Genomic DNA, 22395 nt, shown 5'->3' with positions numbered 1-22395 from the left:
CCGGGATCCAGGCCAACCCTGAGATCGCAGAGATCCCCGAGACCTTCTCCCCGAGGGCTTTGACCCCGTCCGGCTGAACCAGAGGAGATTCCAAACCTTTCTTCTACCGACACCAAGAAAGGGTCGGGCCCCGATCCCCCGGCCACTCCCCAACGGCGTGGTTCTGGCCTCCGCCATTTCTTCGACTCTTGCAGCACCTCAACTTTAGTTTTTCGGCTCCCCCCTCCCCCGACTTCCCCGTCGGCACACAAATGCTGGCAGCGAGTTTGGTATCAAGTATGTCCTTTTATTCCAAATATGTACACGCACGCGCGACCTAAAAATGGGGGAGGGGCAGCGGCGGAGGGGCAGAAGGCCGGGTTGCCATCAGTTCCTGGAGGGCTGGGTAGGCCGGATTGCAGGCCCAGCGATGCCGACTTCGGATCTCTCAAGAGCCCCACCACGGCTCCGAAAGGAGGCGAGCGGCTCCATGTCACCCACTCTCCTGTTTCTCAAGTGCCCCGGTGGCGCCTCACCCAAGGAAGGACACGAACTCACAGATAAAATAGCCGAGGCCATAGGGACAATGGGGCGCTGGAAAAATAACAACAACAATAAAATTAAACTTTTAAAAATTGCACCAAAACTTCCCCTCCACTGAAAAGAAGGGGCGGGGAGGAGAGGGGGAGAAGCCTGGCGGTCGTCCAGCACATGCGGAATTGCGGATCAGGAATGGGAGGAGCGCTTAAGGTGCGGTGCATGGCGGTGGGTCGGTGGGTGGCTGCGGGAATCCAGGAGAGACAGATGCAGTCCGGGGGAAGCAGGGTCTTGTAGGCCAGTCCTATACTCCTCCTCAAGCGGCCTTGCTATCCAGAGGCAAGAAGGGGGAAGGCAGCAGCTGAAGGGGGCAATTGTCCCTCCCGTACGTCCCCCTCACCGGCCCTCAGTCTCCCACGTCGATCTCTTCCTCCTCTTCCTCGCCGTCGGAGAAAGGGTCCGTGGTGTGGCGTGAGGCGCTGGGTGAGGGTGGCGGCGACGTGCGGGAGAGGTTGCCCCCGCGGCCTCGGGCAGGTTCGGAGACGCCCGGGGGCTCCAGCTCGGGCATGCTGGCCAGCTTCTTCAGGGCGGCGGGGGGCAACTTCTTTAGCGACTCCACGTCGGCCTTCATCTCCTCCAGGTCTCGCTTCAGTTTGGCGCGACGGTTCTGGAACCAGGTGATCACCTGCGCGTTGCTCAGGCCCAGCTGCGCCGCGATGTGGTCTCGGTCGGCGGGAGAGAGATACTTCTGGTACAGGAAGCGCTTCTCCAACTCGTAGATCTGGTGGTTGGTGAAGGCCGTGCGCGACTTGCGCCGCTTTTTGGACGGAGGGCGCGGCCCGAAGGCGCCGAGCTGGTCCCGGCCTGCATGAAAAGCAAGAAGAAGCCGCTGTGGGGTCAGCTTACTTGGCCGGCTGGCTGGTCAACCTTCTGAGCCGGGGCTTGGTCTGCCCGCGCTCTCGGCCGGGCCAGAGCCAAGGCAAGCCGAGCAGGGACTCAGAAGGGCGTTGGAGTGCCCAGACCAGCTGCCTCTCCTCCTCCTCCCCCCCTCCTCCTCCTCCCCCCCTCTGTCCAAGCCCCTGGGCGCCTGCGGGCATCGCCTCCCGGAGCGAAAGTCCCCCTCGTGTATGTAACTATGGGGGGGGGGCACCTGGGCAGGAAGGAACAAGCACCGTCACAGCACTCCTACAATTCCTGTGCTCCTGGTGTGGAGGCCTTCGGGCGTCAGGAGAAAGGGAAAGGAGGTCCCTCGTGCCCCCCTCCGGAGCCCGCTCCCGTTTGCAAACCACCCCACCGAAGACTACAATTCTTTCCTGTTTCAAAACGAAACCCCTTTTCGGGAGCGCAGGAAAGGCCCCTTCGGCGCATCTCCTCCGATATTGCGGGGCCGGAGCGGTCTGGATCAGAACATTTGGAGCCAAACTGAGGCCCGAGAAGGAAGGTTAATCCCCACCAATTGTCTTTGATTTGGGGAGGAAGGCGGAGAGGCTCTCAGCCCCCCTGAAAATCATGTTTTAATTGTAGCCTCCCCTTCCTCGGAAGGCCTCGGGTGAAAACCCCGGGCAGGCACAGGCGTTCCTTAGAAGGCAGCAGCCCCTTCGGAAGCGGACCTGGGGAGAATCCCTTGAATCTACCCACTAATCTCTCTCACCTTTCAGGCGGAAGGGATCAAAGCCGTCCCAGGCCTCCCACCTTGGCACTGTCCCTCCGCCTGCTAACCGGGCAAATGTTTTTGTCCCCGGTCCCTGGGAACCCGATCCTCCAGCCGAGAGGGGCAGAAAAAGAGGGGTTGGCCCGGAGTGCGGGGTTAGGGGTCGGCTGGGGTTAAGCCTGTCCTGGATGTGTTAAGAGTTCCTAGAGAAATTGATTCTAGAATATGAAAAAACGCTCTCCAAAATCTCAAAGCAGGATTCAGACCGACCGGCAGCGATTTGCTCGCTCGGATTTCCTTGTTTTGCGAATCCCGCACTTGCTCTGAATATAAAGGACTCAAAGGGCTGGTCTCTCCTGCCGAATTTTTCTCAACCTCCTGACCGGTGTCTGAAATGTTAGATTCTCCAGCTAATAGAAGTTTCTTTGGTGCCTTCTAGCCATTTCTAGGTAGAATAAATGCAGAAACACCTTCCAAGACTGCATTTCAGTAGCGCCTAATGAAAAAACAAAGATCTTTACAATAAGTTTGAAGTTAAAGCAATCAACTGATTTGATTGACTGAAGAAAAGAAGCGCAAATCAGCTGACCTTGCCTGCCCCTTTTTCAACAAAAAATAAAAAAACAAAAACAAAACTGAGCACAGGAATTAATTTGGGAGACATTTTTCCATTTGCACTTTTGAAAAAAATAGCCAAAGGCTAAATAATTATAAAAGCAGAGCAGAGAAGAGGGGTGCAAAATATTCCTTGGTTTAGTACCCCTTAAAATGGCTAAAAAGTTCCGGTAGAAAAAGGGGAAACAATTTAAGATAAATAATATAAGGTGAATATAATTTAATGATGTGTAATAAATTCTTAAGATTAGATGTGTTTGTGTATTATATTTTAATATATAATAAAATAAGACCATAATAAACATTTGTAGTTAACTTCATTGGTGCAAAAAATGTAATAAAAATATCTATAATTGTACTTGTATATAATATAATATTATGATTATAATAATTATAGTTAAGCTTCAGTAATCTCTCATCTAGCTCACAGTTGTCTGCAATTTCATCCTTATTTTGGGAAGGAGATTTTGCAGGGAGCAATCTCTCAATTTGACTGCCCAAACAAATTTCTGAGCACCGCTGCTCTTGTTAATTATTTTGTTTTATTACCTTAAATTGTATGTCGGCAAGTTCTGAAATAATATTAGTTATTATTAAATTAAAATACCAAATATAATTTATTATTGAAATAATTGCGATGATGATTTTAAATGAAATCAACTTCAGGTGTGTTTTTTTTAAAATTACAGTCAGGATAGACAATTTAAGTAAACATTTTAAAACAGATTCAGGTGGAAAATTGTTTTGGGGAATAAAAAGATTATAAGCAGTGGATGAAGATTCTGGCTAAAAGTTTCCCACTGAATGGGAAGGAACGGTTGATCCCGAGCGGATTTGAGCTGGGCGCGGATCTCTAGGCCTCCAAGCTGAGGCCGGGCAGGATCATGCTCCCTGGATGTGGGAACAAAGAATTCGGGTCCTTGAAGACGCCAGGCGGAGGGTCGGAAAGGGGGTGGCGGTGAGGAGCATGGGAGGCCAGCTTTAATACATAGCGGGACTTGCATCCGAGCTCGGCGGCTTGGATTACCGGCTACTCCCGCTGAGACTGGACCTTAAGCTGTCTGTTTCTGGTCGCCCAGCGGAAGCGGAGAAAACGGCCCGGCAGGAGCTCCCTGCCCGCCCGCCGGCGGCGGAGCTCCGCTGGGAAGTCTGGAGCGGAATACCGTCGGAGCAGGCAGAGCTTCTGAGTTTCAGCCGAACGAGCAGGTCCGAACAGCGGCCTGAGGAAATCTGACTACCGACTGGGCTTAGAGCAGGAATGAAGGCGCCACCCGGGCTGTTTTTGTGGATCGGGACATGGGAGAAATTCTGCGGCTACAAATCACTAGTGGGGCGACGGGCGAGCACCCCACGCTTCTTCTCCACACCGAGCGCTGCCCCGATGGGGTATTCCAGGGCAGTGCAAGGTGGAAGCAGCCCTGCTTCCTTCAGGCCCTCAGCCCCTTTGCAAGCAAGCGACCCCCGGGTTCCGCAGGGAGCTGAACTAGCGGCCTGGCCTCCTCCGGCTCTTCCCGCCCCCCTTCCCGTGGTCAACCGCCCTTACCTTCGGCCGCCTGAAGCACGTTGAGTTCCAGCCCCTTGAACGTCTTGCTAGCCAGCTCTTCCAGGGCGCAGAGCGGAGAGTCGGGAGCGGGCACACCGTTCCGCGGGGTTCCAGCCGAGCCGGCAACCTTTTCCAGCAGGCGGGCGGCAGGGGCTTTGTGCCCGGAAGGTTTGCTGAGAATGTCTTCGATGCTGAAGGGGGTGAGAGGTTTGCTGGAATTGGCAGGGAGAGGGAGGTGGTCCAGGGGGCTCCGGCGCCTCTCTTCTGCTGCGCCCGGCTGCGGCAGCGCGGGAACAGCCTTCCCTTCCTTCGCGGATATCATTGCCGGGGGAGGGAGGGAGGGAAGGGGGAAGGACAGGTCCCAAGCCCCAGAGCGGGCCGGGCGAGGATTCAGCACCCCCTGCGGGTCATTCCGAGGCTGCCCTCGGGCCTCAAGAAACCAGGCGTGTTAGCCCTGGATGGGGCTAAGCGGCCCTCGACCCCGGCCTAGGCCTTCAGAGTGGCACAATGCCCCCGCCCATCCCCCTTCTGGGCCGCCTCTGTTGTGGCGCGGGGGGGGGGGCGCCCGTCGGGTCTTCTGCGCCTCTCGCCGTTGGCGAACCCGTACAGTCGCAACCAAGCCCACTCGGGCGCTCCAGCCTTAAAGGCGCACAGGCTGGGCCATCGGCTGGGCACGGCGTAGGAGGAGCCAGCGGCGAAGTGTTAGCAAAGTTCCTGGGTCTGGGGGGGGGGAGAGGCGTGGGGGAACGGGGGCAGGAAGGGAAGGAAAGGGATCCCCGCTTCTCAGGCCACCGTCGCCGTTAGGCCTCCATTGCTCTCAGGCCACCGCCTCGTCGTTCTGGAAGGAATCACCGCCTCGTCGCTCCAAGCTGCACTGGGGTGGTTCCAGGGAACAAGACCCCTTCGGTCGTCCAGGTAGCGCCTTCCATGCCCACTTTGCTTATCCGCAGTCCCGCGAGAGCCGGCGGATCGGCACCTCCTCCCTCCCTCCCACTCTTCCAGGGAACGGGCTACCTTCTCCGGGTCTCTCAACGACCGCAATTCCCTCGGTGAGGCCAACGCCGAGTCGCGGTCCCTTGGCAGCTCGCGTCCCCGCCCGACCCACGTCTCTAGCTCTGCTGGAGAGGCGGAGGCCATTCCTAACGCCCTTAGCCTGCAGCGGCGAAGCCCCCTTTCTCCCCCCCTTTCTTTGCAGGAGGGATCGGGAGGGGCGCGCCGTTGTTCTGTGGTCCTGTGTCACAGCCTTCCAGCCCTGTCTATCGCCGGGCCTTGCAAAGGAGTCGCTTGGCGTCGGAGAGATCCGGTTCAGTTCCCAACAGTTTCCTCGGTCTCGATCGGGGATCGGTGCGAAAGCGAAGCAGACAGAAGCGCCGCTTTGGCTTCAGCCTTTCAGGCCGCACCCGGGACTCCGCTTGTTGCCCAAGGGTCAGTTATTCCCTCCCCCCTCCCCGCTTGTTTAACGTTTGTTATTTTTAGCCGCGCCTTGTTTCTTCTCCTGAGGCCGATTCAGAGGGTCCCGTTGCCGACCCCCTGCTCCCGCTCCTTCCCCCGCAGGCTCCGTCGATTCGCCTCTCCCCCGGAACCTCAGCTCTTGCTCTGGCGGATCCCGGAGGCACTGAGGTCCCAGGCCGCATATTTGTCTAGGCTGTGCTGCTATTTTTCCCTCAGCCTGGGGCTCCCACCGCCTTTTCGGTTTCCTCTTTGCGCTGCCCGTTCGGGAACCTCGCGCCGTTCCTTCCTTGCCGCCTTTCGGTGGAACCGCTCTTGCGCGCCTTTAGGGCCAGGCCAAAGACGGCCGGCGCCGGCGCTGCTCAGGTTGGCGTGGATCAGGCCCTCCTTGCCTGGGTAGCCTCGCCGCCTGTGGCCCAGCTGGGCGCTCAACCCTCCCCCCTCCCGCCGATGCTAATGCAAGGCAGACGTGCAATATCCCAGTAAAAGGGAGTTATTAAAAGGGACTCCCCCGCCCTTCGCCATAAAGAGCTCTTCAAAGTCCCTCCGGCAGCCTGCCTGAAGCTGAGGGCCAGCTGGGCGGCTCGGGAGCTCTTCGGTGGTGAGGCCAGGCCAGGCCAGGCTTCCCGAGCAAGGGGCCTCTTGGGGCGCCTCCATCCCACCGGAGGCGGCACCCCGTGTTCCTCCCCTGCTCCGGACTCTGCTCCGGACTTGCCTGCAGTTTTATGGGCTCCCTCGCTCTAAATGGCCCATAAAAGCGCCGCGTCTGGGAGTGATTAAGACCCGCAGCGCAGGATTCTTGGGCAGGTTTTGGATTTCACCGTCCCGGCAGGCCGTAAAAACCTGAGACAAATAACTCCATGAGCCCGCAAGCTTGTAAACCTCTTCCCTTGCCGGTGCCCTCCTCGGCCAGCTGCGGAGAGGCCGTGTCTTCCGGGAGCAGGGAGAACCGTCGGGAGGGAGCAGGGCAGCCGACAACAGGCGGAAAATTGTACGCTGGCCCGCAGGCCCCCTCTCGGCCAGACGCACCCTTCCCCTCCGGTCCTTCGGGCCAATGGAGCTTGGACCGCTAACTCGGGGCGGGAGAGGGGACCCTTCCTCCTTCGACCTTTCAAGGGAGAAGCGGGCATGTAAGAGACGCAGGCGCCCTTTCTCCAAAGCTCCCACTGCATGGAAGCTGCATTGCCCTGTTCCCATATGCCCACCCTGAGCTGTTGGCGCTACACCTGAACAGGGCAAGACCGGCTCAGGGCAGCGTGCCAATGGCCACCGCCCGCCCGCATTATTCCGACTCGCCCCCCTCCCCATCCCGTAGCAGGAGAGCGAACAGATCGGCAGGTCCACCAGATCCCCTTTTCCTCCTCTGCCACCCCTCCCCCACCCCGCCTCTATCTTCTCTAAAAGGCTTTGCTCCCTTGGAACTACGTAGACACGAGATCTGTGCAGGGGACGGCGAGGGGGGCCCCTCTTGGAGAGTCTTCCACAAAGACCGAAAACTCCGCAGCTGCTGTCCCGGCTGCAAAGACCGGAAGGGAAGAGTGAAAAACGCAAATGCCATTTGTAGGTGTCTTCTCCGATTTCTAGTGCCCGAGAGTTCCTACTAGGGTTCTCTACCGTCCTAGTCAGGCATCGGCTTCGGGTTTGGTCCGATTTTTCCCCTCTAACATTTGCAAGACACGCCGAGGCTTCCCGGCTTCCGGCCTAACTTCTGGGCGCCAGCCTCCTGCTCTGCTCTCTATCCCACAAGCGCAGACGGAGCTCCATGAAAAGTGCGGAGACCAGCGAGAGAAATGTCGAAGGCCAGGCGCCTCTCTGGGCCCCGGGAGAAAGAGCAAGAGGACTGCGGCGGCCTCGGTCCCTCGCAGCTAAACCGCTGCGCTCCAGCCCAAATGCCGTACCGACTTTCAAGACTGCTGCACGTTTCCCAGCCGGTTTCCCCGAGGTGCCCCGACCTATCTGCACGATTCGCTGCGAGGAAGCCCAAGGCCGCCGGTCCGCTCTCTTCGCCTCCCTCCCTTTGCTTCGCCCCTCAGGCTATGGGGGGGCGGGGGGGGGGACGGGACTAGAAAACGAGCGTCGAAGACCAGACCGGATTCTTTTCCTTTTGCCGAGACAGATTCCGGCGGGAGCTCCGGAGCTGCTCCCTTGCTCGGCCCTTCCCCGCCAAGAAACGTATGAAGGGCCAGGGCGCTTTCCTCCTGACGGCACCGGACGCAAGGAGACAGTCGTTCTCCAGCGCGCTTGGGGAGACCTCGGCCCGCCGGCTGGCTGCGAAACACGAAAGGGACTCCATCTCAGCGCCGCGCAGGAAGACTCCCGTCCTGGGACGACGGTGACAAGGCGGCTTCCCGCGTTTAGGCCAAAGATCATCCGGACAAACTCGAACGACCAGGCCGGGCCCGGCATCTAGTGCGACACGGGCTCTCGCCTCTCGCCTCGGTTTCGGGTAGCGATGTGTCGCCCGCCAAGATGTTTGTCCCAGGCCGGCCGCGGAAAGTTAAATGCAGCTGTCACTCTGCCTGGACTCGCTCGCTTCTCCAGGCCGGAGCCTTTCATCCCCGCGTGCAGTGATAGATGGGCAGTTTACACGAGCGATTAGGAACGGGCGGAGGCCACCGCCACACTGGGAATGGGGAGGGGGAGTGTCGCCTAGATGACAACTTTCCTGCACGGACAAATTCCACAGCCCAGCTCCAGCTGCCGTGTGGCGGGAATGGCGGAAATGTGTGGGGATTTTTGGCCTGCTGTGCCCGAGGTGGCCCCGCGAGATGCCTTGATCGAGGGGGGCAACCGCAGATCCGCTCAGTGGGACTGACGGCCCTTGGGCATCCTGGGGCCAACGGTTTTGCCCAATCCCGGACAAAGGGCAGAATGGAGTTACCCTCCCCCACCCTCCTCCTCCTTGTTTTTCCTCCCCTTCGTGACCCATCTTCGGGCGGGGAAATGGCGGTGGGGTTCGGCTCTGGCTGGAGAGGCAGCCCTCCTCCCCCTCCCCTGTCAACTTAGGCCAGGTCAGGGCCTCGGAATGCGACAAATATTTCTGACGCTGAAGCGAGGCTAATCCCGAACCGCCCGACGGATCGCATCTATCTTCCTTCTTGCCAGGCATCGTCATCGGCAAAGTTCGAGCACTGCCTCGCAGCCCATGACCGTCGGGTGAGAAGTGGGGGTGTTAGCCAGTCCTCTCCCACTGGCGCTTATTCCAGCTTGATGGAGCAAAGGAGGGCTGGCGCCCCAGCCAAGCCCCAGAGGGCGCGGGGATTGGACCCGGCCGAGCTGACGCCCCACGCGTCCTGGAGGAGGCCAACGGGGCAGGAGACCAGGGCCAGAGGCGCAAAGCTGTTGTGCCCCCCCTCGGCCCGGCCGCCCCTCGCGGGACCTGCGGAAAGAGGCGCTCTGGAGACTAGTGCTGTCGGGGCTACAGTTGCCTCGCCGTTTCAGAGCAGCGCTGCAGGAGGAGGGGGTTGAATGCTTGGCCGCCCATTGCCCAGGCCGCCCCCAGTGCCCCACTGCCAATTTCGAGAGGCCGTCCCCCCCCCCCCCCCGCGCGCAAGGAAGAAAAGGGTCCTGGGTAGGACAGAGTATCCTTTTCGTGTCACACCGCGTGTTTCTATAGGATCAGCAGTTTCCAATGTAGTCCCTTTATGAGCTATTGGAAGGTTGGCCTGAGTCCGGTCGTCCGTAACGTCCATCGCTCCTGCAAGGCAGAAGTTGCTGCCACGGTTTGCGTGGACTCCCTCGTGGAACAAGCTTTGCTGCCCCGTTCTGGAATAAAGGTGAGCCCCACCCATCCACCCCAGCTTTCCCGGCTCCTTCTCTTCTGGTGCACCAGCCATTATCCTGCTAATTTCTTTGGTAATGGATTTTAGAATTATTGTTATTGTTTATTCCTATTTGGGTCCTAATTTTTTTCTAATATCAATACCTCATTTCTGTTGTGCGAATTGTTCCATCTCTTTCCTAAGGTTTAGATTTCAAGAGCAAGAGGGGATCTTCACGAGCTCCTGCAGTTGCTCCCATCCCTCCCATAACAGGCCATGTTAGCCAGGCTGCTGGTAAGTAGCCTCCAGGTTTATTGTCTATTTATTAAAATTATATGATACCCACCCCACTATCAAGCGAGTCTGGGTGTCAAGTAACGATCCAGTTGAATTTGTTGCAATCTGCTCTTAGATCGTCTGCAACTCCCAAAAGACCCAGCCAAAGACGGCGCATTTGTGGAGATGCCACACCACTCCTGCCCCATTTAGTGGCTGGTTGTTGTTTTCCACGTTTTCCTGTGCAAAGAAGGAAGTTCCCAAGAAGGAAGTGGGTCAGGAGGAGGCTCGGAAGGAGGGCTTCAGTGCAATCCCGAGCAGAGCAGAGGTGTTGGGCTCTTGAAGGCAGCCAACCTCACTTTGTGTCATGGAGTAGGAGGAGGATTTTGCTGTGGCCTTTTCTTCCCGCATTCCTTCCATATTTTATAAACTCAATGTACTTAACTGACCAGCTATTGTAGTGGGATGGTATATAACTTTGCTAAAGAAATGAAGTTATGGGCACAGTCTCAAAACACACCTAATTTATTTAATGTGGCCAATTACGAAAACAATTAAGCAGAGACCACTGATGTGCTCTCGGGATGCTCCTTATTACCGCAGCATTTATTTGTCATGTTTTTGGGGAGAGGGGGGGCACATATTTATAATTGGACTCTGAGTAGCCAGTGCTTTGTTTTTGCCAGAAGCCTCCTGGGATCTATGCAGCCAAGAGACCTTCTCAGAAATCAGGGACGGCCAAGCTTGTATTGGCCAAGAACCAGGCGCTGTTATTCTTAAATCGCTGGGGAGACAAAATAATCAAGCAGCAGTCCTCTGTGGGGCACGAATTTATTTGTCAAAATATAAGAAGTGCTGCTATTAAAATAACGCAGACTTGCAATATTTACATCAACTAAGAAGGACTCAACATAATTTAAAAATTCACTAGAAAAAATATAACAGTAACTTAAATCCTAACAAACCATGTTACAGATTAAGTGGTTAAGATAATGGTTAAAGCACCAGGCTAAAAACCAGGAGACAGTGAGTTCTAGTCCTGCCTTAGACATGAAAGCCCACTGGGTGACTTAGCCCAGTCCACTTCTCAAGGCTGTTGTTGTGGTGAAAATAGAAGAAGGAAGGAGTATTAGGTATGTTCTCTGTCTCAAGTTATTTATAAAAAATAATAAAGGTAGGATAAAAATAAACAAGTAATCCTGAACTGTGAACCACAAAAAACTGACTGGCTTCGGCAACATGTTCTTGCACTGTAGTCCCTCTGGACTAACTAACTCTTCCTTCTTCCAGAAAGTAACACCTGATGGGGTTGCAACCTGCTCCTGGAGGAAGCCATTCCATCCGTGGAGTAGCTGCTGCTCCCCAGGAAGGAGACTTTTTCACAGAATTCAGAAGTTCAGAGTTCAGGAAGGCTATCCCTGCCCAATGGGGTAGCTGATTCTTGCTGGAGGAGCCGGTCTCCTGCTTGAGGCGGGGGGGGGGGGGGGAGTAGCCTAGATGACCTATAAGGTCCCTTCCAACTCTGTTAATCTGTTAGGGCTGTCCAGGTGATGGCTCAGGATATTCATGACTGGGAAGACAAGGTAAGAAGATCAGCCAATGAATAGGCATAGCAACTAAATCAGCCAATTGGGAGCTGAGACAGACTGGAGCCAGGGCGTGTCTTAGTCTCCAGCTTCTGATTCTGTGCAGAGAAACAAAACTGAAACCAGTGTCTACATGCTGTCTGCTCTGCTGAAATGAAACTGAATCTGCTGTTGGTATTGTAAACTTACTTCATGTATTATTGTGTATATAAAGAAGATAATGAATCCTGCTGAATCAGGTTATCTGTGTGTGCTTCTGGATTTGATTTTTGCAAGAAACTCTGACAGGTGATGGGCCTAGAGCACACAGAAGAGTGAATTGTAATTTGAGCTGAAAGACTACCTATGTGAGAACAAGGCAGAGAAGGCTTGCAGGATGGCTATTGAATTGAAGGAGAGCTCTCTGCCTTGTTTGGGACAGAACTACTTTATTTGGGCTGCAAAGATGGAATGTTTTCTGAAGGCAAAGGAGCACTGGGATATTGTTGTTAATCCACCACAGGTGCCATTTACAGCTACAAATCTGATCTGTTTTTGCAAGAAACAATGACAATGACCAGCACTATGGACTGAACAGAAGCAGCTTATTGGAAGCCAGCCTGGGACCCGCTGTGCTTGTTCAGACAACAGGAACCCCTCCTGGAGGAGCTGCGTTCTAGATTGGCTGAGTTTCTAAGCCCTTTTTGCTGGCACTTTCCTTACCAATGGAAGTGGTGTTAGAGATGAACACTGTGGTGTACAGCATTGCAGCTTCCCGTTTAGTCAATAAATATTACCATATTTTTCAGAGTATAAGACACTCGAGTATAAGACGCACCTTAGTTTTTGGAGAGGAAAACAAGAAAAAAAAATTTCTTCCTCTGCCTACCAGCATCCATTGGTATTCATCTGGCTAGCATCCTTGCAGAAAACAGCAAACAGCCTGCTAAGCTTCAGCATGTTACTGCAGCCTGATTTAGCACGAACAACTGATTGGCAGTTGAATTGGCCTCCCGGAATACCACCAATCAGATGTTCCAGGCTGCGGGGATCGCCACAGCCCATCAGTGTCTCCGTGCGTTGCATTTTTGGCCTTTGCCCGCTCCGTTTTAGACCTGTTCCCTGCCACCACTGATCCCCACTGCATGGAACCAGCCAAAAATGCAACGCATGGAGGCCAAAAATGCGACGCATAGAGGCGGTGATCGGCAGTGAAGTGCTGTGACGATCCCTGCAATCTGGAATGGGTCTAAAACGGGGCATGCGGAGGCTGAAAATGCGATGAGCGGAGGCCAAAAATGGTCGAAGGGTGGGGGCCGGTGGGTGGGCAGGGCTTCGGCAACATTCGGTGTATAAGACATGCCATCATTTTCACCCACTTTTGGGGGGGGGAGAAAGTGCATCTTATACTCTGAAAAGTATGGTACTTACTTTACTTGAAACTAGGTTTTCTTGAGCAGGACAATCTCTCTTACTGTGTTAATTCCTCAAGCGAGCCTGTAGTACAGTGGACTAAAGCACTGTTATTAACAGATTAACATCTGCTGCTTGCAATTACTGCAAGTTCAAATCTCACCAGGCTCAAGGTTGACTCAGCCTTCCATCCTTTCAAAGGTAGGTGAAATGAGCACCCATATTGTGGGGGCAATAAGCTGACTTTGTATAAATATACAAAAGTATGAAGGCATTGTAAGCCGTCCTGAGTCTCAGGAGAAGGGCAGCATATAAATTAAAAAAGCATATGAATTAAAAAAGCAAAGCAAGCATCTGTGAAATGGGAACATGCCCCAATCCTCTCTGGGTGGCGGAAGCAAGAGCTGTGGACTCTGAACCTGCAGATGAAGCACCACCAGGCAGGGCCTAGAGCCAGCAGAGCCCCAAGGCCTCCGAGGGTGGCTCATCCCAGCAGCTGCCAGGGAGGTCTTGCCAGGGTTGCTGTGAGAGAAGGGGTGCTCTTGAGAGGGCAGAGTCTTCCCTCAGGGCAGTCCTTGCCCTCTGCTGGGCCCTGGGCCTGCCTCCCTCTGCACTTGCCCTGTGCCACCATCTTGCCTGATGAGCTGATTTCAGCAAATGGTGCAGATGGTAAAAGGCTTCCCCTCCCTCTCCCTCCCTCGCTTTCTCAAAGTACCTACCTTTTCTGCTCCCTCAGCAGAGGTGAGATGCCCTTCATTTGCTGGATCCTTTCCAATCCTCCTCCCCACCCACCCTGATGAGGGATCAATCAATCAGTCTGATCTAGGAGCCGCTGCCTCTTTCTTCCCCTGTAGCCAAAGGCCCCCAAAGTCAGAGGCTACATCTCAGGCTTTGATTTGTTGCGGAAGTAGCCTCAGAGGCCCCAGAACTGGAGCAAGGAAGGCGCAAGGGTCCCCAGCCTGTCATGGTGCTCCTTTGGAGAACAATATCTTCTGCCAGGAATTAAGACATGCTGCATATGTGGCTGTGGGGGAGGGGGGAGAGGCTGCCAGAGATAGCCATGTTTCTCTTCCCTCCATTTTATTCCACGCCTCTGCCAGCTGACTCCCAGCAGGCTGCCCTGATGAAATCAGCCCTTGTAAACATGACAGCAGCACACGGTGTGTCTGACAGCAGCCCTCACTGGAGATGCCATGTTGGGGAGCTGGGTGTAGCTGCCTGTGTCCCACAGTCTCCTCTGGTCTCCTGTCAGCAGTGGGAGAGGCTCTGCACGCCCAGATGAGCTGCAATCAGCAAACCTCCCTCTCAAGGCAAAATGTCGAGGGTGGGGGGACGGAGACCCAGGCCTGGCAAAAGGGCTGCGGTAGAATGGGAACTGTAGCTTAACCAAATGCAGACAAATGAGGGGACATGCTTGGCTGGTAAAGAAAGCCTCCCAAAACAGAGGACTGCATTGACATGGTGGAGAAGAGAATTAAGAGGCATTTTAATTCCCTAGAGAGAGACCCGCTGAGAAGAGCGTCCTTGACTGCACATCCCCCCTTTGCCAACCGAGTTCATCTCTCTGCCAACTCCCATCAAACTGCAATGGATTCTCCCCTCTGCCAGACAGCCCCCCAGAAGCCTCTCTGAAGATAAGAAGAGAAGTCGCTTCCCCAGCTCTCAGCACTCAGCCCAAGGACAGTCCTAATACAGCTGGTTAAGAGTTGAGAAAGGCAGTAAAGAAACGGAATGCAGAAAGGGAATTCCCAGCATTCCATCTTCTTCACCAGGAACCTTCCCAGCTCAGCTGCCCTCCCAGAGGCCCCCTTTGCCTAACCGCAGACCTGCTGAGCTTCCCCAGGCTGCCCAGACCGTCTAGGATTTTCCACCTTGTAGGTCTTACCTGTTGTAAAAAAACTTTTCCATTGTTTGGGGTGCATCTTTGTAGTAAAGCAGGAGCCCAACAATCATTTATTTATTCATTATTTTTTATTCCATCTTTATTACTTTGTAAGTAATTCAAGGCAGTGAACATTCCTAATACTCTTACCGCCTCCTATGCTCCTCACAACAGCAACCCTGTGAAGTTTGTTGGGCTGAGAGAGTGACTGATTCAAACTCAGCCAGCCGGCTCCCAGTTTCCTGACTTCTAGGCCAGCACCTTAACCACTACACTAAATTGGACATATATGTTTAAAACAAACATTGCCATAAATATGTCATGTTCCCTCTTCAAACAATTCATGACATATAGATAAATAAATAATGAGTAAAAAATTTTGTCTTACAAATTTATTTATAAGGTATAATTATGCAGATTTCTCATTTATTGTTGTGTTTTCTCTCTCTTCCTCTTAGTGACTTTTTCTGAAATACCTGTTGGAGAGACATGACTTCTTCTAAGGCAGGCCTCCCTTCCCTGAGCTATTTCTTTATTAAAAGTAATGAGTAAAAGTGCTACCTTTCCATTTGTGTGAAGGTTAAAGGTTTCTGCGTTTTTTCCATTTCTAGAAGTGTTTGAAACCATCACAGAGATTCAGAAAAGGACTAGCCAACTTTGTCCAACAACAAATGGGCAGGTAAAAGTGGCAACACTACAATTGATCCTTCATTCACCACAGTTTAAATTGGTGAACCTCTCATTTCATTGATCGACAGTGTTGTAAAGGATCTCTCTACTGATCAAATGTATGGATATAGGATCACACAGGCAATAAGGACAGGAGAACTTTCCACAGATCTGGCTCTTCTGAAAATTGGCCCCATAAGCCATTCACACTGGTTGACACCTGCAAATAGGCTTTGTCAAATATGTGTTTCAAAACATGGCTTTAGAATAGAATAGAATAGATTTTTTTTTTATTGGCCAAGTGTGATTGGACACACAAGGATTTTGTCTTTGGTGCATACGCTCTCCGTGTACATAAAAAAGAAGATACCTTCATCAAGAATCATAAGGTACAACACTTAATGATAGTCATAGGGTACAACTAAGCAATCAGGAAACAATATCAATATAAATCGTAAGGATACAAGCAACAAAGTAACAGTCATACAGTCATAAGTGGGAGGAGATGGGTGGTGGGAACGATGAGAAGATTAATAGTAGTGCAGACTTAGTAAATAGTTTGACAGTGTTGAGGGAATTATTTGTTTAGCAGAGTGATGGCGTTTGGGAAAAAAACTGTTCTTGTGTCTAGTTGTTCTGTTCATTTTGAGGGTAGGAGTTGAAACAGTTTATGTCCAGGATGTGAGGGGTCTGTATATTTTCCCAGCCCTCTTTTTGACTCGTGCAGTATACAGGTCCTCCATGGAAGGCAGGTTGGTAGCAATTCTTTTTTCTGCAGTTCTAATGATCCTCTGAAGTCTGTGTCTCTTGTTGGGTTGCAGAGCCAAACCAGACATTTATAGAGGTGCAGATGACAGACTCAATAATTCCTCTGTAGAACTGGATCAGCAGTTCCTTGGGCAGTTTCAGCTTCCTGAGTTGGCACAGAAAGAACATTCTTTGTTGAGCTTTTTTGATGACATTTTTGATGTTATCTGTCCATTTTAGATCTTGTGATATGGTAGAACCTAGAAATTTGAAGGTCTCTACTGTTGATTCTGTGTTGTCTAGTATTGTGAGAGGTGGACGTATGAGTTGCTCCTAAAATCCACCACAATTTCTACAGTTTTGAGTGTGTTTAGTTCAAGATTGCTCTGGTTGCACCACAAGGCTAGTTGTTCAACCTCCCGTCTGTATGCGGATTCATCATTGTCTCGAATGAGATCGATCACTGTTGTGTCATCTGCGGACTTCAGTAGTTTAACAGATGGATCATTAGAGATGCAGTCATTGGTATACAGAGAGAAGAGAATTGGGGAGAGCACACAGCCTTGGGGGCACCCTGTGCTAATTGTACAGGTATCTGATGCGATCCTGCTTAGCTTCACCTGCTGCTTCCTGTTTGTTAGGAAGCTTATGATCCACTTGCAAATGTGTTCAGATACCTGTAGCTGGTTTAGCATAGTTAGAAGTGTGTTTGGAATGATGGTATTGAATGCTGAACTAAAGTCTACAAAGAGGACCCTTGCATAGGTCTTTGGAGATTCAAGATGTTGTAGGATGTAGTGCAGAGCCATATTAACAGCATCATCTGTTGATCTATTTGCTCGGTATGCAAATTGCAAGGGGTCTAACAGCGGATCCGTGATGGTTTTCAAGTGGGACAGCACTAGCCTTTCAAAGGTTTTCATGACAACAGATGTTAGAGCAACTGGTCTGTAGTCATTCAGTTCCTTGATGGTGGGCTTCTTCAGCACTGGGATGATAGTAGAGCGTTTGAAGCAAGAAGGAACATAGCACATCTCTAGTGATTTATTGAAGATTCAGGTGAAGATGGGGGCCAATTGTTCAGCACAGACTTTTAAGCAAGAAGGAGTTATCTGGGCCTGGAGCTTTTCCTGGCTTTTGTCTGTGAAATAGGTCTTGCACTTCCTTTTCTGTGATCACTAGGGGCTGTGAACCCAATGGGATGGGGTCAGTTTTAGGAGGCTTGGCTGTTGTTGGTGTGTCTGAGATGGGGGTTTTGGAGATAGGTGGCTGTAATGTACCTGTAAGCAGGTACAAGGTGAATCGTGCAATGATCAGAGTGTTCCACAGCTGCTCGTGGTAAGGACGGATAAGCATCTTTTAGTGTTGTGTAGCAATGGTCTTAAGTATTCTTGCCTCTAGTGGGACAATTGACATGCTGAAGGTATTTTGGTAGCTCTTTCCTTAAGTTTGCCTTGTTTAGATCTCCCAAAATAATGGCCAGTGAATCAGGGTATTTGGCTTCAACCTCCATAATTTGGTTAGCTAGAGTTCATAATGCCTTGTTTCCACAGGCTTGTGGTGGGACATAAACAGCAATTAGAAGAAATGGGGAAAATTCACAAGGCGAATAGTATGGTTTGCAGTTGATAATTAATGTCTCTAGGTTTTCCTCACAGAATTTATATATTATAGTTATATCCTGAGATCAGCTGTTGTTGTTTAAAGGCAAAACTCTCCAAAACTTAAGAATGGTAATGGAGTACATCATTGGTGTGTACTACCCTTGCTGGTTCAAGATCAGAGTAAAACATCCCTGGATTGAAGGCCCGTGTCATGTGTTGTTCCAGCTGCAGCAAGTCAGACTGCCAAAGAAGGCTGTAGTAGATGCTGTTTTGCCAACATTCAGCACTCAGCATGGTACATTTTCAGTAAAATGATAATCCAGACACACTTGTGTTCAGATGACATTCAAGAGAGGAGAGCTGGTGTGCAAAAGATCATTGACTTGAGGGATGCAGACAATGACGTGCTGGGAGATTTTTCTCTATGTGCAAGAAAAACGCCTTTAATCAATGCCAGAGCATCCACTCAGATGCAGCGGATTGACTGGTCTGAAGGTGTATATGAGCCACCTTTGATGTGCAAACTGACTACAGTGAAAATAAAGAAGTTCATTGACAAACCAATGCAAGTACCACAGTGGCCCTGTCGTGCCCAATCAATAGAGAGATGTGTGAAACAGGTCACAGAGGCAGCAAGCAGATTGAAGACACAGGAGAAACGTGAGGGTTATATCAGAGGCCAAGAAGCAAGTTGGTAGCTGATTTCAAGGAACAAATCAAAAGAAGGCTTGATGAAACTCATTTAAACATTTTCGTAACTCAGATAATTGTTTTCTGATGTTACTTTAAGATGGTAAGATTGCATGGATTACTTTTTGCTTAGCTAGATAACATTCATGCAGATAAAGCATTAATTTTTGTAGCACAAGGTGTAATTTTGAGAAAATAAAGTTAACAGTATTTGGGTACATTTGCCTGCACAGACATCACATTTGAAGAAAGTATCAGACAAAGGCAGTGTTTGGGATCCCTTGATTTGAGTTTAATTTTAATATTGAATAGCAAAAGGATTCCATAGAAAGTGGTCCTTTCTAATTCTAGGATTCTGTGGGCATGCAGGCAACTCCCATCTCCAATTCTTGTCTAGCAGTCCAGATGACCTGGGGAAACGCTCCCTCAGCCAAGCAGACCGGACAAGGCCAAGCAGGGAAGCCAACCAGAGATACCTTTGCAGGCAGCTGTTTATTTATTTATTCAATTTATATGCCGCCCCTCTCTGAAGACCCAGGGCGGCTCACAATACACTCAAAAAATGACTATAAAAACACTTAAAAATTAAAAACATTAAAAACATTAAAACTCATTCACACCATTCATTGCCGGATCTTGCCAGATCGCAAGAGCGAGATCAACGGCCCCAGGCCTGCCGGAAAAGCCAGGTCTTCACCGCTTTTCAGAAGGCCAATAGGGTGGGGATGGTCCGGACCTCAGGAGGTAACTGGTTCCAGAGAGCTGGGGCAGCCACAAAGAAGGCCCTCCCCCGCGGGCTCGCCAGCCGGCATTGTGTAGCTGACGGGACCCGGAGGAGACCAACTCTGTGGGATCTTACTGGTCGCTGGGAGCTATGCGGTAGAAGGCGGTCTCAAAGATAACCTGGCCCTGAGCCATGTAGCCTATTTGGGCGGGGGGAGGGGGGCTGGCTGCGGCAGGTCTGTGTCTTCAGGATGCTCCAGTTCGGCTTAGGCCAGCCGTGTCTTGGCCAAAGGCAGTCTGCTCTCAAAGACCAGCTTTCTGGCAACAAGCAGGATAGACTGCTGCAGCAGGACCCCTTGAAGACAGTTCAGAAAACGCACCCTTTGTGGAGGGAGGCTTTCTCATCTTGACGGATCACCGTCTTGAAATGGCCAGTCTTTGGGGCCTCCAAATCTGGGGAAGCTGGGAGGGAGTATTCGAAATCCCATTTGCCCTTCCCAGCGTGACACCCCCCCCCCCCAGCCCCGCAGAAGGTGCTCCATCAGCCCACATTTGCTGCCTCCACCGTTTCGCGGTGCTGGCCGAGTGGGGGTGGGGCAGCAGGAAGGAGGCTGCGGCTTTGCTGCCATTCACCCGCGCGGATCGGCCTCGTCCATTGTTCCGCGGGTCCCTTTCAATAATGCAAATCCGCAGGGAGTAATTCAATTAAGGGGCTGACTGGAGGGCCGAGCCGGTCGCAGGCGGAGATGCTTCCAAATGAGCTCCCTTTAATAAGCGGGGGGCTGGGCGCAAAATGAAGCTGTCAAGGAGGCCTGGCGGGGAGAAGCCCCTTTCACGCCTTCCAGACCGTCAGCCAGGCGGATCAGCTCCGGCGGAAACCGCGCCGCCTCCCCGCTGGGACCGCAGGAGTGGGGTCCCGAGAGCCGCTCTGCCCAGCCCCTCCCGCCTTCTCGCTGGTCTTCTGAGCGCGTGCAGAGGGCTAGCCTGCCAGCCTCGGGGATGGGGCGCTTTTCCCGCGGCTGATCTAGCCGGCTTTCTCGGGAGGGGCCGGCAGGGATGCGGCGGCTTCGTGGCGTTGAAAGGACGGCGCTGGGCGAAGGGCCCCTCTCGCCGCTTCCTACCGAGCGCCTTCCCGGAGAGCTGAAACCGATCTTGGACCGGCGGGAAACGCCCTTCCACCTTTTTCGCCGTGGGACCGGGCTGGGGGCGCTCGAAACGAGGCCAGAGAAGTTTCCTTGCCCTAAAATCTCTCCGTCAGTCGGTCAAAAGAAGGCCGGCCGGCCGGCCAAGGGCAAAACGGAGCAAGCCTGGCCTCCTTGTGCGCTCAAGGCCCCGCCTTCGAACGCCCCTCCTGGGGCCCCTTCCTCTGCCTGTGGTGGAAGGAGCAAGGGGGCTCCGGTGCCCTGGGAGGCTCTCCCATGCCCCAGCCTTTTAGGGGGTCCCCTTTGGCCCTTTCCTTCCTGGGCCAATCAGTGTGTGCCCAGGGAACGCCGAGAGCGAATCTTAGGCACAACATCGCCTTCAGGGCAGCAGGGCAGGCCTTAAGCATTGTCAATGCTGGGAATGAATCAAAGCAGCAACCCCAACCTGTGTTATGCAAAACCATAGCTGGCAGAAGCAGCAGACGACCCTCCAGCCTGGCTGGACCCCAGCTTTGGTACCAGGGATCCTTTCCGTGCCCAAGCCGATGGGCTGATGCTCTGCCCATCCACAAGCCCTCCTCAGGCCAGAAACAGTGCCCTGGGCCAGGGCCTTTCCCTCTGGGCAGGACGCATGGGACTCCCCCAGCCAGTCTGGGCCAAGGCCTGTAGTACAGTGTAGTACAAGAGCCTGTAGTACAGTGGACTAAAGCACTGTTATTAACAGATTAACATCTGCTGCTTACAATTACTGCAAGTTCAAATCTCACCAGGCTCAAGGTTGACTCAGCCTTCCATCCTTTCAGAGGTAGGTGAAATGAGGACCCAGTTTGTGGGGGCAATAAGCTGACTTTGTATAAATATACAAAAGTATGAAGGCTATTGCTCAACGCATTGTAAGCCGCCCTGAGTCTCTGGAGAAGGGCGGCATATAAATTAAAGCAAAAAAAAAAAAAAAAAGGCACTGTCTTGTCTGTCTGCAAGGCCCTTGCCCCCTGCCAGCGAAGACCCTCCTGGGCCACTCTGGGCCAGAGAGTTCAGACAGAAGCCCTTCAGGAGCCTCAATTGCATTGGCTGGAATGGGGTGCTGGAGGAGGCAATGGGGGTGGGGGTCCCTCAGAGCCCCAGGTCAAGAGGAAACTCCATTGCAGAGATGGTTCTAGCCTGCTTGTAAACCCCCCCAAAACACACTCGCCCATTATAGACTGGTTAGTGCAGCTGGTGTTTCTGCAGCTCCAGGCGTTTGGAGGAGCTGTCTCCACCCTTAGCCACACCAGGTCCTTCACTCTTTTCTGGTGTGTAGAGGGACCCTGCAAGGATTGGATTCTTAATATCCAGAACATCTGCATCAAGGCAGCGGCCTGCTTGCTCCCCCCACCCCCGCACCTGAGGCTGAGGCTGAGGCTGAACGGTCTCTGGCTTTGTGCTCACATGTGGCCCAATTGTCTTCTGGAACATTTGTCCATGGCATGGGCATCATCCTGACCAGCCTGGGATGAGAGACAGCCATGCCCGTGGTTTTGGCCAGTCAGAGAGTGACAGCCCCCTGGGATGTTTGCATGGCCCCTTGAACTCTGAGATGGACCAGAGGGGCCAGCAGGGAGCGGAGACCAAATGGTCCAGCAGCCCCTCCCTCAGATTTGGCCTTTCCCAAGGTCAGGGGCCCATCCATCAGTGGGCAGGCCGGGCAGGGCCAGTTTGTCTGACCTGCCTGCTTGGCTTTGAAATGGGACACTGCCGCTCCTCCGCTTCACCCCTCCGTCCGTTTGGCCTCCTGGACCATCTGGGGGGCAGGCAGCATTTGTTCTGGTCCAGATGTCAAAAAAGCCACCGCTGGGCTGGGCCAGCTGACATGGCAGCCCAAGGATTGTGTCTCAGGATTTCAATCAATCAATCAACCAATCAATCAGAATAGAGCTGAAAGGGACCTTGGAGGTCTTCTAGTCCAACCCCCTGCTCAAGCAGAAGACCCATTCCAGGCAAGTGGCTGTCCAGTCTCTTCTTAAAAACCTCCAGTGATGGAGCCCCTACAACTTCTGAAGGCAACTTCTGTTCCACTGATTCATTGTCCACACTGTTAGGAAGTTTCTCCTCAGTTCCAGGTTGCTTCTCTCCTTGATTCGTTTCCATCCATTGTTTTTTGTCCTGCCTT

General features: G+C 52.7%; 2 protein-coding genes across 2 annotated transcripts; one reads left to right on the top strand and one right to left on the bottom strand.

The window, feature by feature from the left end:
* Positions 1-265: 265 nt before the first annotated feature.
* LBX2 (ladybird homeobox 2) lies at positions 266-5079 on the bottom strand. The gene is made up of 3 exons (XM_034426060.3): positions 4326-5079; positions 917-1380; positions 266-573 (listed from the first exon to the last, which is right to left on the bottom strand). The coding sequence occupies exons 1-2, from the start codon at positions 4645-4647 to the stop codon at positions 923-925; spliced, it is 780 nt and encodes a 259-aa protein (XP_034281951.1). The 5' UTR covers positions 4648-5079; the 3' UTR covers positions 266-573; positions 917-922.
* Positions 4833-15229, top strand: LOC132709229 (uncharacterized). The gene is made up of 4 exons (XM_087874962.1): positions 4833-4866; positions 4980-5750; positions 9740-9829; positions 15130-15229. The coding sequence occupies exons 1-4, from the start codon at positions 4833-4835 to the stop codon at positions 15162-15164; spliced, it is 930 nt and encodes a 309-aa protein (XP_087731088.1). The 3' UTR covers positions 15165-15229.
* Positions 15230-22395: the final 7166 nt, after the last annotated feature.

This window comes from Pantherophis guttatus, chromosome 8 (assembly GCF_059756535.1).
Source record: "Pantherophis guttatus breed Tessera chromosome 8, ASM5975653v1, whole genome shotgun sequence".
Taxonomy (NCBI): Eukaryota; Metazoa; Chordata; class Lepidosauria; order Squamata; family Colubridae; genus Pantherophis; species Pantherophis guttatus.
The sequence above is the reverse complement of the archived record's forward strand: the minus strand, read 5'-3'. Positions and strand labels throughout refer to the sequence as shown.